General features: G+C 42.2%; 2 protein-coding genes across 2 annotated transcripts in view; both read left to right on the plus strand.

Annotated features, from left to right (window-relative positions):
- Window positions 1–1,304: 1,304 nt before the first annotated feature.
- The window catches only part of LOC310933666 (C-terminal-binding protein 2-like), a gene marked incomplete at both ends in the record, with an annotated part of 50,383 nt that continues 35,407 nt past the window's right edge, over window positions 1,305–16,280 (plus strand). The window contains one exon of the mRNA XM_083897206.1: window positions 1,305–1,362. Within this exon, the coding sequence (XP_083753332.1) occupies window positions 1,305–1,362 (58 nt within the window). The remainder of the gene's footprint in view (window positions 1,363–16,280) is intronic.
- LOC310934270 (uncharacterized protein) lies at window positions 12,309–15,484 on the plus strand (the record flags this gene model as incomplete). Its single annotated transcript, XM_083897964.1, has 3 exons — window positions 12,309–13,134; window positions 13,459–14,556; window positions 15,375–15,484. 3 exons carry the CDS (start codon window positions 12,309–12,311, stop codon window positions 15,482–15,484), a joined length of 2,034 nt encoding a protein of 677 aa, XP_083754090.1.

Here is a 16,280-nt window from a genome sequence, read left to right on the forward strand (position 1 = left end):
GTGACCGTGCTCAGGTCCACATCGCTGCTTGTCATCATGTGTGTCGCTGTGTGTGTCAGTGTGTAAGTGTGTGTGTGTGTGTGTCTGTGTAACCTCCCGTTCCCCCCCAAAAAATGATCTGCCACATCCGTTCAGGCTTCAGCAGGAACCAGTTTGATGATCGTTCTTTAGAGGACGATCAGTGACTGAACATAAATGACAGCATTTACTCACTCTCTCATTACATGTCTCTCTTTCAAACGAGGCTCCCTCTAGTGGAGAATGGCCTCTACATGTTTGACTTCAAACTGAATTTTCGTGTTATCATTATTGCTTTTTGTCCTGATGCTGTCTGATTGTGTCACTGGTTTAAATTTCATAATTTGTACTTTCACATTGACATATTTTATGCCAGATTTGTCTAAACACTTCAAGTTTCTGTGAAGTAATCTGGCTCAAATAAATAAACAAACCTATCTTTTTAATCAGAGGTTGACCTGAACATATTTAATAATTATAAATAATAGAAAAATAAATATGCTTACCTTCAACTAGCAGTTATTTAACAGTGCTAATGGTCTTTCAAGTCAAATGTACATTTTATATTTGCACTGCAATGCTCAAAAAGTAAAGATAATATAATGCGTAGCAACATTTATTAAGTTTCTAAGTTTCTCTTTTTTAAGCGTAATTTGTAATAGTTAATTACAATTAATGACTGGCCAATAATAATTGAATATACAGCTACTTTATACCATTACACAGAAATGAATAGTGATCTATTTGTGTATTGCACAAACATACTTTCTGCCTTCTAATGTTTAATTTCGCATAGTTTTTGTCATTGTGTGGAAGTTTTAACCACAATTATCTGGCGTCTCTTTGTTCTCTTTATTTGTTTCAGTATATCAAACAAACCACACGCTTTAAACAAGTTACCCAATTGAATGTGTGTATAATACACATCTGTATATGTACTATATCCATGTCACTAATTACAAATGAAGTAGTGAGTGTGAACTTTGTTTTGCAGTGTTTGCTGTTATGTCTAATTTTTCTGCCTGACTCCTCATCAATTATTGAAAACTTAATATTTAAATAAATAGTTATAATTGGTAACATTAATCCAAGAAATGGTGATGTAAAGTGTGGTATAGTTGTGGAATTTTCACTGAAAATGCATGAAAAACCAGCCTGACTTTATCCCTACTTTCTTGAATTTTAGGTATAAAACATCTGCTACCAACCGTCCACAGGACTGGACACTGAGAAGCAGAGGTGGATAGAAAACCAAGAGAGGAGAGAGCATTTCAGGCTGTGACAGGATGGCTCTGGTCGACAAACATAAAGTCAAACGCCAGCGGCTGGACAAGATCTGTGAGGGTGAGACACTCTCTTTATTTCTTCTCTCTTTTTTTTTTTTAGCTTTTTATGTCCATTTGGAAGTGATGGTGTAGTCATAAAAAGAAAAGAGTCTCTCCAAGTGTGTTTGAGTTTGTCAGGAGGGACCAACTGAGGCTCCAAACTTCTGCTGCGAAGGTTTGTCGAGGAGAGAAAAAGTGTGTGTTTAGCTGAAATGTCTGGAACAATCAGGTGAGGGAGAGCACCTGGTCGAGCACTTAGAAGGCAGGATGCCCGTCCACTCTATTGTTTGAATTTTTCCAGAGATCTTCCTGCTGGATTCTCATTATTCTCTCGCGGATGCTTTCAGAAACTGTGGAGCTGCAGGGTTTGGTCGGAAAAGTTCTTGAAAATGTCAGTTGTGGCATTTCATGCAAGACCTGTTAGGATCATTTTTCCGTACAATTTTACAGATTTGTCAGGACCTAAACTTGGGCCTAATGAGGCAGAACCTCATTTCTGAGGAAGTTTGGTGCTGTGATATCACTTGATGATTAGGTTAAGTTTAGGGTTAGACATCAACTGGTTATGGTTATAGTTAGGATACTGCTTTATTCAGGTCGTCCAAATGAATAGGTGTTAATGCAGAGTCCTTTCAATGAGTCCATTGAAATCCCAGTAGATCAGCAGTTTCTGACCAGCCTGTCTGGAATCAACCTCCATGGTTTGGTTCGGTACATTAAGGCGTGTATTTTTTGTGTGTGTTTCCATTAGGAATAGTACCAAAATAACTGGCCCCAAACGTTCCATTTTTACCCACCCTTCCCTTCAGGTACCAGAGTAAAATGGTACGGTACAGTTAGACCCATGGCGGACAGCTGATTGGGTGACAGAAAAACAGCCATAAACCGAACAGAAAACAAAGAGCTGCTGGATGTTCTCCTTTGTTGTCTGTTGTGTTGCATTCAATTACACCAACAGGGACTGTAAAGACGTATTCAAATACATATACAGTACTTTAATATGGAGTTAGTTTTGCTGCTACAATAGTTTCCACTCTTCTTTTGAGATTTTGAAGTGTTTCTATGGGAATTTGTGTCCATTCATTCTATAGAGCATTTATGAGATCAGGCACTGATGTTGAACGAGAACGCCTGGCTCACAATGTTCCAGTCCTTCCCCAAATGTGCTCGATGGGGGCGAGGTCAGGGCTCTGTGCGGGGGCCAGTCAAGTTCTTCCACACTAAACTCAAAGTCAAACCATGTCTTTGTAGTCCAGTGGGACACAGTAATGTTGGAATAGAAAAGGTCCTTCCACAAAGATGGAAGCATAGCATTGTCCAAAATGTCTTGGTAGATTGTCCTTCATTGGAGGTAAGGTTTTCTAGCCCAAAGCCTGATTGTAACCTGATTGTCATCAGTTGTCAGCATAAAGTGTACAAGTGTTTAAGCAGGAGATGCTGCTGCACCAACGTCCCGATAGAATAATGTCTGAAATGGCTGGTAATGTGTTCGTACCTCTGCCCCTGAGAAAGCAAACATAATAGATTCCTCAGTGAAGCAGCGATTTGTCCAATTCTACCCTCAGAATGAGAGCCACATGTGGCATCTCAAGCCCCTCCAAACCGCCAACCCCGCTCACATGGAAACTCTCTCTTCTTTGGTATTCTCTAAGGAGGCAACATCATAAAACAATATTTTCTGATTAGCACCATTTTGTTCCACAGGCATTCGAAAAGCCATGTGTCCATGTCTCCTCTGCTTATTAACAATAAAGTCATTCGAGCAAAGAGATTTTTCCCCCACCCCTCTTGTTCAGTTAGTCACCACGGCTGTTCTTAAAACATGTGTCGAGGAGGGTGATTCACATTGAAGTTAAAAGATCAGAGGTCGGTGAATCACGCCGTTTTCACGGCAGTGTTAAATCTGTTCAACCATAAAAAAAAAAAAGGGTATTTCAAAAACAGAGGCAATAGTGTGTTCGGCACCATTGTGACAAAGCCACGCACTATTATCTATAAACGGAGAGCAGGGACCGAGGCGTGAAATAGAAATCAAAGTTGGAATTATTTGTATTGACAAAAACAAGAGCGTTATGGAGTGATTGTGATTTGTGTTGCCAGCGCTGGGGTTGCACTCTGCGAGACAGCGAGTCAAGTCTCTCTAATCTCCATTTATCCTCCGAGGATAACTGTATCAATCCAATAATTGTTTCGCAGCGGCGTGCATTGATTACGTCTTTACTCGTTGTGATGAATGGCAAACAGAGCCACCGCCTGTGGCCAAAACCCACTTCAGGACGGGTCAGTTAAGCTCCTGATAGGAACAGTCACAGTGCTGGAATGCAGATTTTTACCGGAACGGTGGGTGTGTTTCACTGCTCAGGATATCTGATGTGATTCAGTGTCCTCTGCTTTCATTTCGGTGATTTTTTTTTTTTTTTTCCTAATTAGACACACAAGGTCAAAACTGGGGCTTTGAATCTTGTCCATTTGTTGTTTCACAACCATGTTTCACAACAATTTGTCGGAAACATGCTGATCCCAGTTAGAGCTGAAGGTGACACCCTGTTTTCATTTGAGGAGGTGGAAGAACGGATTTATTTTCACTTTAACTTGACATTACTTTTACTTGACATTTTACTTTTGACTTTTAAAAGATAATCTATTAAGGATTTTTCTTTGAGGTGAGGTGACGATGTTAGCGGAGAACACAAAATCTGCTCTTATGGAATATATTTCTTGTGTGAAATTTCACTGATGTAAAATGAATATCCAATAGTTTGATAGCCATTTAATGATTGAAAACTAGTGATTGTTTATCAATGAATGTATTGTTTTCTTAATTGATTGATTTATTGATTATTTTATTAATTGATTAGTTGTTTGGTTCATAAAATGTAAAAAAATCTGTCCCAAACCTTGAAATAAATTATGTTCTCAAATTTCTTTTTTGTCCACGAACCAAAATGATTCAGTTTTGTTGGTTTCTTTGTTTTTTGGAGCTAATAAACCAGAAAATGTTCATGTTTTAAGAAGCTGAAAAATCTGAGGAAAATAAAAACTCAAACTCAAATAACCAATCATCCAAAATAGTTAATACTAGTACCCTATTAGTTACATAGTGTTACTTGAGACTAGCAAGAAAAACCAAGCTTAATTGATCTAGTAGTCACTTTTTCCAAAAATCAAGTTAGTGCTGCAAGGATTAGTCAATTAATCGATTATTATTCGCTTAATTGATCCATTTTTTTTTTTCAGCTTCTTAAATGTGAAGATTTTTTGGTTTCTTTGCTCAATATTACAGAAAGAAAGAAAACATTACATCTGATTGATTTTGGTTTGTGGACAAGAACATCATCATTTCCAGCTTTAATAAATGATGAATTGAGAAAAGAATCGTTAGATGCAGCCTTAGATAAATGAATGCATTACATCCGAACTTTGGATGAAAAGTGATAGCCCAGGCATATTTTTTATTGTGTTATGTAAAAAAGTATTTCGTAAAAACAGAACCTTTCACAATCAGTAAATCCACTCATTCATCAAAAAAATTGTTCCCCCAAGGATTTCTATTTTTTGACATAATGATTATTAGAAACAACCCCTTTTTATTTCTCTATTAAGCCGAACAGAATAGTTTCATGTGCATATCATCTTTGAAATCTATATCTTGCAACTGTTATTTCTGTTGTGGTTTTTGATGAAGTGCCAAGTGGAGTGTAACTGCAATAAGGGAGCGGTGGAAAACATCTGCTGCGAGCATCAGTTGCCACACTCCTCCTTGCCGTTCACCCTCTTTCTCTCACCCTCTCACTCTCTCACTCTCTGTCTCCTTCTGTCCGCTCCATCTGTGTACCCAGCATGCATTGGCTCGGGCAGCAGCGCAAGTCGGTGCCATCGCCGTTTAGTCAGAGTGAGCTGACTGATCCGGGCAGAGATAGAAGATGCGAGCGGAGCTGCGGCGTGAACTAGGTCGCGGTGACGGCGTGTCCCTGACTGTTGATTCTTACAAGTTTTGATCTGTGCTTGGACGCAAACACCACAAGGTGGGGGTAGTGGAATTTCGTCACGGCGTCGGTTTCCAAAGTTGACGATTTAAACAAACATGTTTATAGTGCCTGGTAATGCATGTCGTGGCTAAAAACTGAGATTTAGGAATACCAGAATGCTTTAGATTCAATGGAGAGGAGAAGCAGCGGGAAGCTGAGGAGGGGAAAGGAAAGGGGGGATGTTCTGATGTCATCCTCCCCCTGAGGGGTGATGATGGGGGGTGGGGCACCCACCTCTCAGCTCTCAAACCACCACCACCACTGGCATCTAGCTCTGGTATTAGGTCATCAGATACAACATCCCCCCGCCCCCCCCCCAGGCTTGTTCCAGGCTCCTCACCAAAACCCACCACCCTTTTTATAGGCTTTGTGTAACAGCAGGGAGAGGCCACAGAGATCTGGAGAGAAGAGCGGGGGAAAGAGCAGATAGTTCTGTCTTCGAGGGAGATTACTAATCATCATCATGTGATCATCAGAATTACGGCGTGTGTGTTTACGGTATTATTAAACGGAGTGAGACTGTTGAATAAAATTCTCTGATAGAGTTTTTTCCCCTCTCCTCTTAAGTCCTAGTGTCTGCATTCGCTCAATTGTTTGAGCTGGCATGTGGCTTAGCGGTTGTTGAATGTCGGAAAATGAGTTCCTGGAAAATATCTCCTTTCAAAATGAACTCTGCAGCTACAACGCTAAGTATTTTAATGACCTGTGGCTTTTTCTCTGGATGGAGCCTGGAGACTGCAGAAAAAGATGGGTCTGGGAGGGAGGTGGGTTTGAAGAAGGGCATCCAGAGGAGATGGATTATAGGTAAAGGGATCTCATCATAACAGAGCTGACCTGAAGGAAATTGGGGAGAAATTTGGGGCTTTGTGGTACATGCGTATTAGCACAAAAAGGGAAGTATAGTTACGAGTGGCAGGCCTTGCACACATGTTGTGTCAATGGCTTATGGGATCTTCTCCTGATAATCGATAACAAAAATAACTGTTAAGAATTGACTGCCGCTGGATCTGCACAAATGGCACTTTTCCATTATACAGTTCTAGCACTTACTCGGCTCTACTTGACTCTACCATCTAGAGCAGTAGTCTCAGACACGCGGCCCGCGGGCTTTTGGTAGTGTTTACGCGAAAAATACACTTCTCTATTAAATATTGAGATTTTTGAAAATTCTAATCTATTTGAATGTTGAAGAATAACGCATGTTAATGCATTTGCTTTTTAACTGATTTACAGTTCGACAATGTTGAGTTTGATTCTTGTGTTGGACATTGTGCTCATGACTCTTCCAGTGTCCACTCTGTTGACCTCACATTTTAGTATCTGGGTTACTAGGTCAGATAAAGGAAAAATAACACATCATTTAATTAACAATCTATCGTACATCTAAAACTTTGGAATGCCTGCTAAAGATGCATTCAAGGAAACTGGTAAATTCCTTTACATGTAGGCAACACTAAACACACATTTGCTGCTTCTGCCATCTTGTGGTAATAGATGCAATGGAAATTTTAATGGAAATTCACTTTTTTTGTCTGCACTATCATTTGTAGAACTTCATTCAATGTTATATCATTTTAATGTTGTAATGAATATTGTTATTACACATTTTCTTAGATTTTATTTTGACTGGAGACTGTAGGTTTAGTGAAAACTTAAACACTTTCTTAACATTATTTGATCAGCCTTTACTGCTCCACCTGTAATGCGTTACAATTGTCTTAAAAGATGTGTCATTTCATTGTTCGCCGACCTCCATTTTACAGTATATTTAGTCGCTCTGTGGAGGAGGAAGTAGAGACAAATAATTCCTCATGAATCTCATACACGGCAGGCGTGTAAATAATGTCTTGTCAGTTTTGCATTGCAATTCATCCAGCAGCATTATCCGCTACAGCGGCACTGGCAGTGTAATCCCATTTTCAGTTACTGCCTCCTGCCCCACGCTCATGCATAAGTCAATGTGTGTTTAACATTCAAATCATGCAGTGGGTACGTGACATGTCACACTATAGACGACGGTTGTTTTTATTTCTGTTGCGGTGCAGTGTATTCACTTAGAGTTGGCGTGCGATTCTGTATTCATGTATGCATGCACGGCAGACCAAGGCCAAGGCTTTAGCGGTGGTTTGTACGCATCTGAATGAAAGGCGACATCAACAAAGCGCCATGGTTGCTGCTGTCTCTCCCGCACGTCAGAAGTCAGACGAGCAGAACGGGTTCGGGAGTCCGAGTGGAGATCCGGGATCTGGGATCCTTTAAGCCTAATGTGTGTGTGTGTGTGTGCGTGTGCATGTGTGTGTTTGTGTAATTACATGACTGGTTGGGTGGACAGATAGAGGGATGAGTGTTGAGTGACAACAAAATTCCAAATGGGTGTGTTCCATGAGAACCTTCTGATTCCAATACGCAAACATATTGTTTTTGGCACCTTGAACATGCACGCACGCAGACACACACAACTATTGTATCATTAACGTGGAACCAGGGAGTGTTTAGTAGACACTTGTGTGACATTTGAACTGTAAACTATTGCCACTTGCATCTTGATTCAGGTTATTTAACACTGCAAGGAGTTGTCTGTGCTGTAAAAACACATTAGAGGGATAGTTCAGTCTGTGTCAAGTGTCCTTGTATGAGGTGTTGACAACATGATTTAGTACTTGCACGATAAAGGATGATATATTTGAGTCTTGTTTTGTCCACAAACCACAATTATTCAGTATTAATGATTTCTTTTTTTATATGGAGCTAAGAAACACCAAAGTTCATTGAGAAAACTGTTGATTCAAATTTTAAGGCACACAGGAGTTGTTGATCAGCTGCTGCCTCCATTACTTAGTTCTAATATGTAAACTCGTGAGTTTGTGTGTTTGTAATCCTCTCGTCAAATGAGTCGACTGTAGACCAGCAGCGTGGTTTACAAACTTTTAATTTTTCAGTCAGAAAAGCAACATAAAGCAGTGAACTTCTTCTTGAGAAACTGTGGACTTACGCAGACTTTGATTTCATTGTTTACCCCTAAAGGCAGCCATGTTGTCAGTGAGTGTGAGTGTCTGGTTGCCAGGTTGGCAACAGTGGCACCTGGCAGTGCTCAGAAAAGTCAGTATTGATCAGTCAGTACCTGATAGTGTTGAAACACAGGCTTTAGTAAAGTGAAAACAGTTAGCAGCGAAAGAAATCTACATAATTGAATCCTCACGAATGGTCGAGGTTTCTGTTTGTTTGGAGTCGTTTGAAAATTCTACTCAGTCGCGTCTTATTCAAAGTCTTTTCTGCTGGTGGCGGTATTGTATTTGTTCATAAATCCTGCAGCGTAATTCCTAAATCCCTCCGTTAAAGTGAGTCTGGGGAGATGTGTGCACAAGTCTGGCAAGAATGACGAATTTAGAAACGTTAGAATTTCAGAAGTCAAACATTGTTTAGTTTGAGACAAACAGAACTCTACCATGTAGTTTCCTGTCAGGATTATATCCACAAAACCCTGAATACACACCTCTGCCCTCATCTTTCTGTTTGAGGTTTGACTCTGTGGGGATGCTCTGCTCTGCTCTGCTCTTCTCTGCTATACTAAGACACAGCGTCTCATGAGAGACAGGCGCGAGGAAGTAATGAGAGGGGTGGATAAGGTTGGTGAAAGAAGCCAGGAGATCACGTTGTATACTGTACTGGCTGACATGGATGGTGTTGACATTTTCTTCCAAATCTGAGCAGCTATTGTGAAGCCTTTTAAGCTGCAGTGTGTAACTTTGAGCGCCGAATATAGCACTTATCTCCACAGATGTACACAAACGCTGTTCCTTTATTTATTTCATCGTCTTTGTGAATAGATCAGTGTGAGGTAGCAGTCGTACAAATCTTTTTTTTTTTTCCAAGTAGATGTTGTGCCTCTAGGAGATTAAAGACACTTGAAAGTGTGACTGATATTATAAACAAAGAAGAAGAAGAAAAAAAGCTAAACCTTGACTGTTAAATAAAAACATAATAGCTTTAAATAATTCATCTTTATAATCTGTTCGGGATCTCCATGACAGCCCGCTCTTGCCTCTTCTCCTAACCATTTTAATTTCCTTTTTTAACATCGGGCTGAGTAATATTCCTCTAACCTTACCATCTACAGCAGTGGCTCTCGTTTTATACCAAGTACCACCTGAGAAAATATTGAGCTCTCAAAGTAACACCATTATCACTAACGTTAAAGTACAGTGGTGTAAAAAGGCCTCTCATCCCTCTGGTATAGTGGAATTAGATTAAGATAGAGCAAGAGATAATTATTATTATTTAATTCCTCAGCTCCACTCTGATTACACACCCTGGTATATAGAGTAGAAAGGTACATAAGTACACATACCACAGTTTGAGATCCATGGATCTAAAGTGTCAGACTGTGCTCCCTCCCTGACCTCTAATCACACAGCAGTAATTAAACAACACATTAGTGTTGACGACAGATGCGTTTTCCACATTCTCTCTTCAGGAGTTTTCTGCTCAACGCTGTTAACAGAGACTGTTGTCCCACACTCTAAATTCTGTACCACTGCCCCCCCCCCCCCCCCGTAGGATTAGATTTGAGATTAAATTTTGGACGGAAATGGACACTTCCTCACCTTGCCCTCTGTTTTTCATGCATTAATAAACAGATGCTCTGCAGAAGGGATCAATGTTCAGCCACAGTGAACACAAAAGTGCAGGAAGTTCACTCGGCGAGGTATTCCCTCTCTGCCTCACAGACACAAATGTATACCTTTCATTATGTTTTAATGTACTGTACATGCACATTGACCAAGGCTTAATATGCAATTTTAATCTCACAGTGATCGTAGTTGTTGTCTTTGACCCTCTTTAAAGGTCCAGTGTGTACAATTCAGGAGGATTTATTCTCTAGAAATGGAATGTACTTCCCTAAAGTATATTAGTGTATGATTGCTTTAAGATAAAAAAGAATATGTTTTTTGTAGACAAAGAATAAGTCATTTATATGTGCTTTCCATAGGCTTCCATCTTACACCACCATCTTTCAGAAGCGAAAGTGTACTTTTAAGTGGAGAGAGCTGTGAAAAGAGTGTTTTCATCCTTTCTGGAATGGAAAGGCCACCAGAGTTCCTTGAGCGAAAGAGTCCTTTGTTTGTCTCACAATTAAATGTCACTGTTTTTTTTACACACTGGGCCTTTAAAGGATTTTAAAGGTACAACAAAGAAAGTGGTTACTGTTTGCTGCAGTTCCTTTTAATTATTTGATAAACGTACACATAATTATTGCAGCCTTTGCTCTTTGTACCATTTGTGGCTGTTGTTTGCAAATTTAATTAGTTGTTTTTGCAGTCGTCCAATTGATTGTGGCTTTATAGTGGGGAGAAAAAGGTTAAATAAAGGCATATATGGATGCAGTGGAATGAGGCGTCCCGCTGTGCTGCAGTTCAAGCATAGTGTTTGTTGCGAGGCAAAGGTTGTAGGTGCATTGGATTAACTTTGGTTACAGAAAAGAACACCTTCCCCCCTCTCTCACACACACACACACACACACAAATGCACAGATGCACAAACCACACCCCCACAGTGTTTTACTTTTTTCCGCAAACTGGCAAATCCAGATTACAGAGTCTCTTAAGTGGAGGAGATCAGAGGAGCTTTAGGAAAAAGAGGGGGAAGGTGCTGTGTTTTGTTCACGGCAACATGCATATGGTTTGTGTTTTATGCTGTTCTATGGACGGCCAAACACAGCAATGTTGAAAATGTATCTTAATACTCAACCAGAGGCAGAAAAAAATTAGATTTATATCCAATATGAAGTCACTGGGAGATTGAATTTGACAAACACGGCAGGTTAATTTTGTTATAAATAAAAAGGAATCGACAGTAAACATACAGAATTCATGCTGTGTGTGTGTGTGTGTGTGTGTGTGATCTCAAATGGAGGCAGTAACAGTGAGCACCACAGAGACATCAAGGACATTTCAGAGTGTGTTGGGCAGCAGTTGTGTTGTGGCTCTGCTGCAAGCATGGGGGCCTGAAGGATTAGTGTCCAATCAGAATGGATTTGATGTTTACTGACAGGGCATGGGACTTAGCTGAGGGAACTGTATTTCATTTGTATTCACTGCCGCTGTGCATGTTGCCTGGCCTCCCCTCCCCTGCATCTGCTGTGAAACTTGCAGACTAAAAACTTGAGACCTGTTGAAGATTGCACACCGTCCACAACCTCAGGTATGTGACACTGCAGTCCCAGGGCGAAGTCGTTTTTTTTTTTAGGGTTGGAACCTTATTGATCGGCATCACTGTTACCATCTTTGTCGTCATGCCCATCTGCAGATATGCTTGTTTCTGGTTCATATGACGTCACAGTGGGAAGTGGAATTAAAACAGGCTTTATTTAGATGTAATCCCTCAGAGCAATCGGCAGAGCAAGTAAAATGTCCAAGAGAAGAGAGAGATAAACCCCATTGGATTAGTAGTAGTCCCTGCCCATCCCGATCTATAAACCAACCTATCCCCTCTTTTCATTTTTTTCTTTTTTACAATGAACATTTGGTCATCTCCGCCATGCTTCCTGTTACATACCCATGGAGTAGCCGTTCTAACTCAGCGTTGTCCTGTGTTTGTGTGACTTAGTGTGATGTGTTTGTGTGTGGTGTCCTTTTTTCGTCGTGCACAACAAGGCGACATGACCAGAGATTAATTATTCAAGGACTGCCTGCCAGTGACACCTGATAGCACGGACTTACAATATTACAACCTGATATCAGGTGAAGCGGTTGACACTGTTTCAGCTTCTTTTCTGCTTGTTCACCTCCTACGTCTGTGTGTTCTTTTTTCTCTGCTGCTACACTACTGAATGAGAACTTTAACAAACACTACTACAAGAAGATTTTTTTCCTGTTTTTATTTTGGGCTGTTTTTCCTTTGTTAACATTTTGCAGCTTTCCTCTTTTTTTTTTTGCCAATGCTCGTCACTAACAAACAGCTGAGTCTTGGTCGCTCCCACAGTTGGGACACATTAGGGGGGAATGAGGGTCAGTGGGACAAGGCTGAAAGTGTCTACGAGCAGCAGGGGAGAGTAACAGGCCGGCGGAGCTCTCTGTCATACGGAGAGGGAGTTGGTTGGTACGAGCCTCCACCAGGGGTGCGTCCTCCTGACCTGGATTTGAAACGTGATCTGTACTCCTACCACGACTCTCCCTACGGACAGGTTTACGCAGAGCGACAAGACCAACGGCTGAGGAAGGGCTCTGTGCCGGATCTAAACCACTACGAACGAGCACCGATGGCTCACAGAGGTTCTGTTCCACATCAGGATTACTACTCCCATGAGCCAGCCATGACTCCTCGAGCACCTGAGGGCTTTTACCGGCCGGAACACCAGCCTCCGCCGCCTCACCCACATCCACTTAGTAGGTCAGGCTCTCATTTTGGGATAGCACCTGGGGCTCGTGCTGCCTGGGATCAAGGTCAGGGAGGGAGAGCAGGACCTCAGGCCCCTTTATCGCCTTTACCACCTCCTCCCCCTCCCCCAACAGCTCACGAGTTGAGTCGGGGTTATAGGGAAGCTGGTGCTGTGACTGCTGCCAAGATGATGCCAGATGGCCAACAGCATCTACCCTCCAGAGATCCATCTCCTGCTCGCTATGGTATGGAACACATGTCTCCTCGGTATGCCGCTGAACCTCCACCGATAACCGGTCAAACAGTTTATAGTGATGTTAATGGATGCACGCTGGATCCCCAGCAGCATTCTGCTACCTGTCTAGTTGTTGATCCTGCAACTCAGGGTATGATTATGAGGCAGGAGACAGCCTCACCCCACATCGTTCAACAGCAAATACAGCAGCAGCAACAGTTACAACAGCAACAGCAACAGTTGCAACAGCAGCAACTTCAACAACAACAAATACAACAAATACAACAGCAGCAGGTACAGCAACATCAACTCCAGCAACAGCAGATGCAGCAGCAGCAGCTTCAGCAACAGCAGTTACACCAGGAACAGTTGCAGCAGCATCTGCAACAACAGTCCCTGCCACCTCTGCCCACCATGCCCATGTCTGACCCTAACATGTCTATGACCACTCCACTCCCTGCTCCCCCTCTCCCAGTGCAAACTGCACCAGTTGCCTCAGCCGCACCTGTTCATGTGGAGACTGTTCTGGCTTCTGCTCCACATCCCACAGCTGCTCCACTACCTGCTCTTCTTCCTGCACCTCCCCCCACAGCCCCACAGACGCCGTTGCCCGTGGACCCCAAGAAAACAGTTGACCCAGAGTTCCTCGCCCTACTGCGAAATGAAGGCCTCTCTGAGAGCACCATATCCTCTGTTATTCAGCAGGGATTTGACTCCTCTAGCATGCTGGCTGTTATGGAAGAAAATGATGTCCGCATTGTTGCCCCCAACCTAGGGCAGGCTCGTGTACTGTCTCGCTTGGTCCAGAACTATAAGCGACCGCCTGAGGCTCCCACCCAACCTCAAACACCCATGCGAGGTCGCTCTAGTAGCTTCAGCCATCGCTCTGATCTCTACCACCACCAGCACCATCAACATCCATCACACCCACCACACTCTTTGACCATGGATCCTCAAATGCTGCCTCCACTAACCCCAGGGGCCATGCAAACCATCTCCCCCAGACTGGGTGAAGTAATGGGTAGGAGGCCCAGCAGTGCCCCCTCTCAGCACCTCTTGGAAGCATCTGGAGGCTACCCAGGCCAGCCTCCTCGCTCGCCAGGTCCATATTTGGGAGCCCTCATGCCTGCTCAGTCCAGACCCATGTCGGCATATTCTTCTGGGATGGCAATGCCAGGGATGCCTGTGCAGAGCATATCAATCATGCCACAGCATATGTCTGGGTCAATGCCTGCCATGTCAGGGTCTTTTCACTCCATGCCACAGCAGATGCCTGTGTCCATGCCAGCTTTACCACAACCTCCACAGCAGGCACCTAAAGCATATTCTACCAATTACACAGTTCCCATGGAGCTGATGAAGAGGGACAGGAACTTACTGCCACTATCACCAATGCACAGCCCTCACCACAGTCCTCAACTGATGCGTAAGGGTGGGGGACCTGTATCAGACAATGCCCTCATCCCGGTGGGAGTACAAGTTCAAGGCCAAGGTGTTCTGGTTGCTAACCAGAAGTTAAGTCGACGCACAGGTCCACCAGTCATCGTGTCTACTATGGCGTCTCCAGATATAAGTAAAAAATTCCTTCTTCCTCTCTTTACCACCCTCATCAACTGCTGTTTGTTTCCATTTCTGGATCATTTTAGTCTTGCTTTATTTTGGCTCTGTCATGTGTTTTTGATAGATAATGAAATCTATTTGTGTAAGAGCTCTATCTTTTTGGATGGCATTAGCCTTTCCTCATTGTTTTTAATAGCTCCACAAGGCAGAGTTGCTGCTTTGTTTAAGACCTTATCATGATGGATATTTCGAAGAGCCATTCAGTATATTGACAGCAGCAGCCTGTGAACTGGCACTTGCAGGCATTTCTCTGAAAAGAAAAACAGGGAAGTGATTCATCACAATGATTTCAACCTTCATCGAGGTGAATCATCAATAGTCATTCCAATATTGTAGTAAAACAGTAATGTGAGAGATACGGTGTTTAGCTGAGGGTGTTGAGTAATGTGCGATGGTGTTTGACCTCAAGAAAGTCCAAACACGATGATGTGTTTCTGGAGCATTTTATCTCTCTGGGCAGTTCTGTCATTTGTTTTCTCAGTCGTGTTTATTCAGATTACATCAAGATAAGATCATTAATGCACTTTCTTATCTAAATCAGCAGAGCAAAAATCTCAATGCTGTTGCCTTCCTTTTCCCTGAAACTGCTGTCAGCATTGTGTATAACGTTTACGATTCTGGCAACCCCTCCCTTGTCCTAAAAGTCCTAAAATGATACTTTCAACTCCTTTTCCTATCTGGTTATCTTTGTGAGACCCAGATTTGTCGGAATGTCAGAATTCCTTTTACTGTATATGAAGTCATTTTGTTATTTCCATTAATCTCGTGCAGTCCTTTTTGTCAGAATCACACATCACCCCATTAAATACAACACTACAAGTTCAGCGATGAGACACGATACAGAGGATTTGGGAGAAACAGCTGCCAGCACCCTCTTCTGATACCTTTTTTTTTTTTTTTAATCTGAACATCTGTGCACAGTCTTAATGTGACATGTCTTATCAGTCACTACATTTATGTGTGAACAGTTCATTTAGTAAGAATTCCATAATGGGTAAAGCCAGAAATCGCATGCAGTCATGTAAGCCATCTTGATAACACGGTGACCTGGAGTTTAACTCAATAAGCAAGTTGTGTAACGTTGATGGCAGCTCTTCATCTGTGATATCCATTCAACTGTAGTTGGTTATAAATAGATCTCATTTGCTGTGCCACAAACTGAATTCTGTACACTTCCCAAACGTGCTGGTCTTGTACATACGGGTTGTCTTCGGGCAGTTTGATAATGAGGGAACATTAGTAAAGCCACATGAACTACACAGAGTTCCTTCAGCCCTGCTGCTGCCAACGTTGACCACTGATCTCCATGGAATAGCAGTTTTCTGGAACAGGTTTCCTCACATATGTCGACTATCTATCCTACTACTGCACATTTTCATTAGGGATGGAAACAAAAATCATAATTTTTTTCTCTGCCGGAACCACAATATCACTTATTTTACTATGCATAGTGACAGTTTTTTGTGGTTTGTATCGGATTTTATGTTTGTATCTGTCAGATATCCGATCCAGTGATTCTGATCGGGCCGTTTTTCAACATTAATCCTGGACATCATTGATAGAAAGTATGGGTAAAGATTTTAGCTTTTTACTCACAGCTGAGTTAGGGCTCACAAGGGCTGAGTTGTGGCTACTAATAACGACCAATCAGGAGGCGAAAGCGGGTTTTCCATAGCC

The sequence above is a fragment of the Microchirus variegatus genome (genome assembly GCF_963457635.1).
Source record: "Microchirus variegatus genome assembly, chromosome: 11".
Classification (NCBI taxonomy): domain Eukaryota; kingdom Metazoa; phylum Chordata; class Actinopteri; order Pleuronectiformes; family Soleidae; genus Microchirus; species Microchirus variegatus.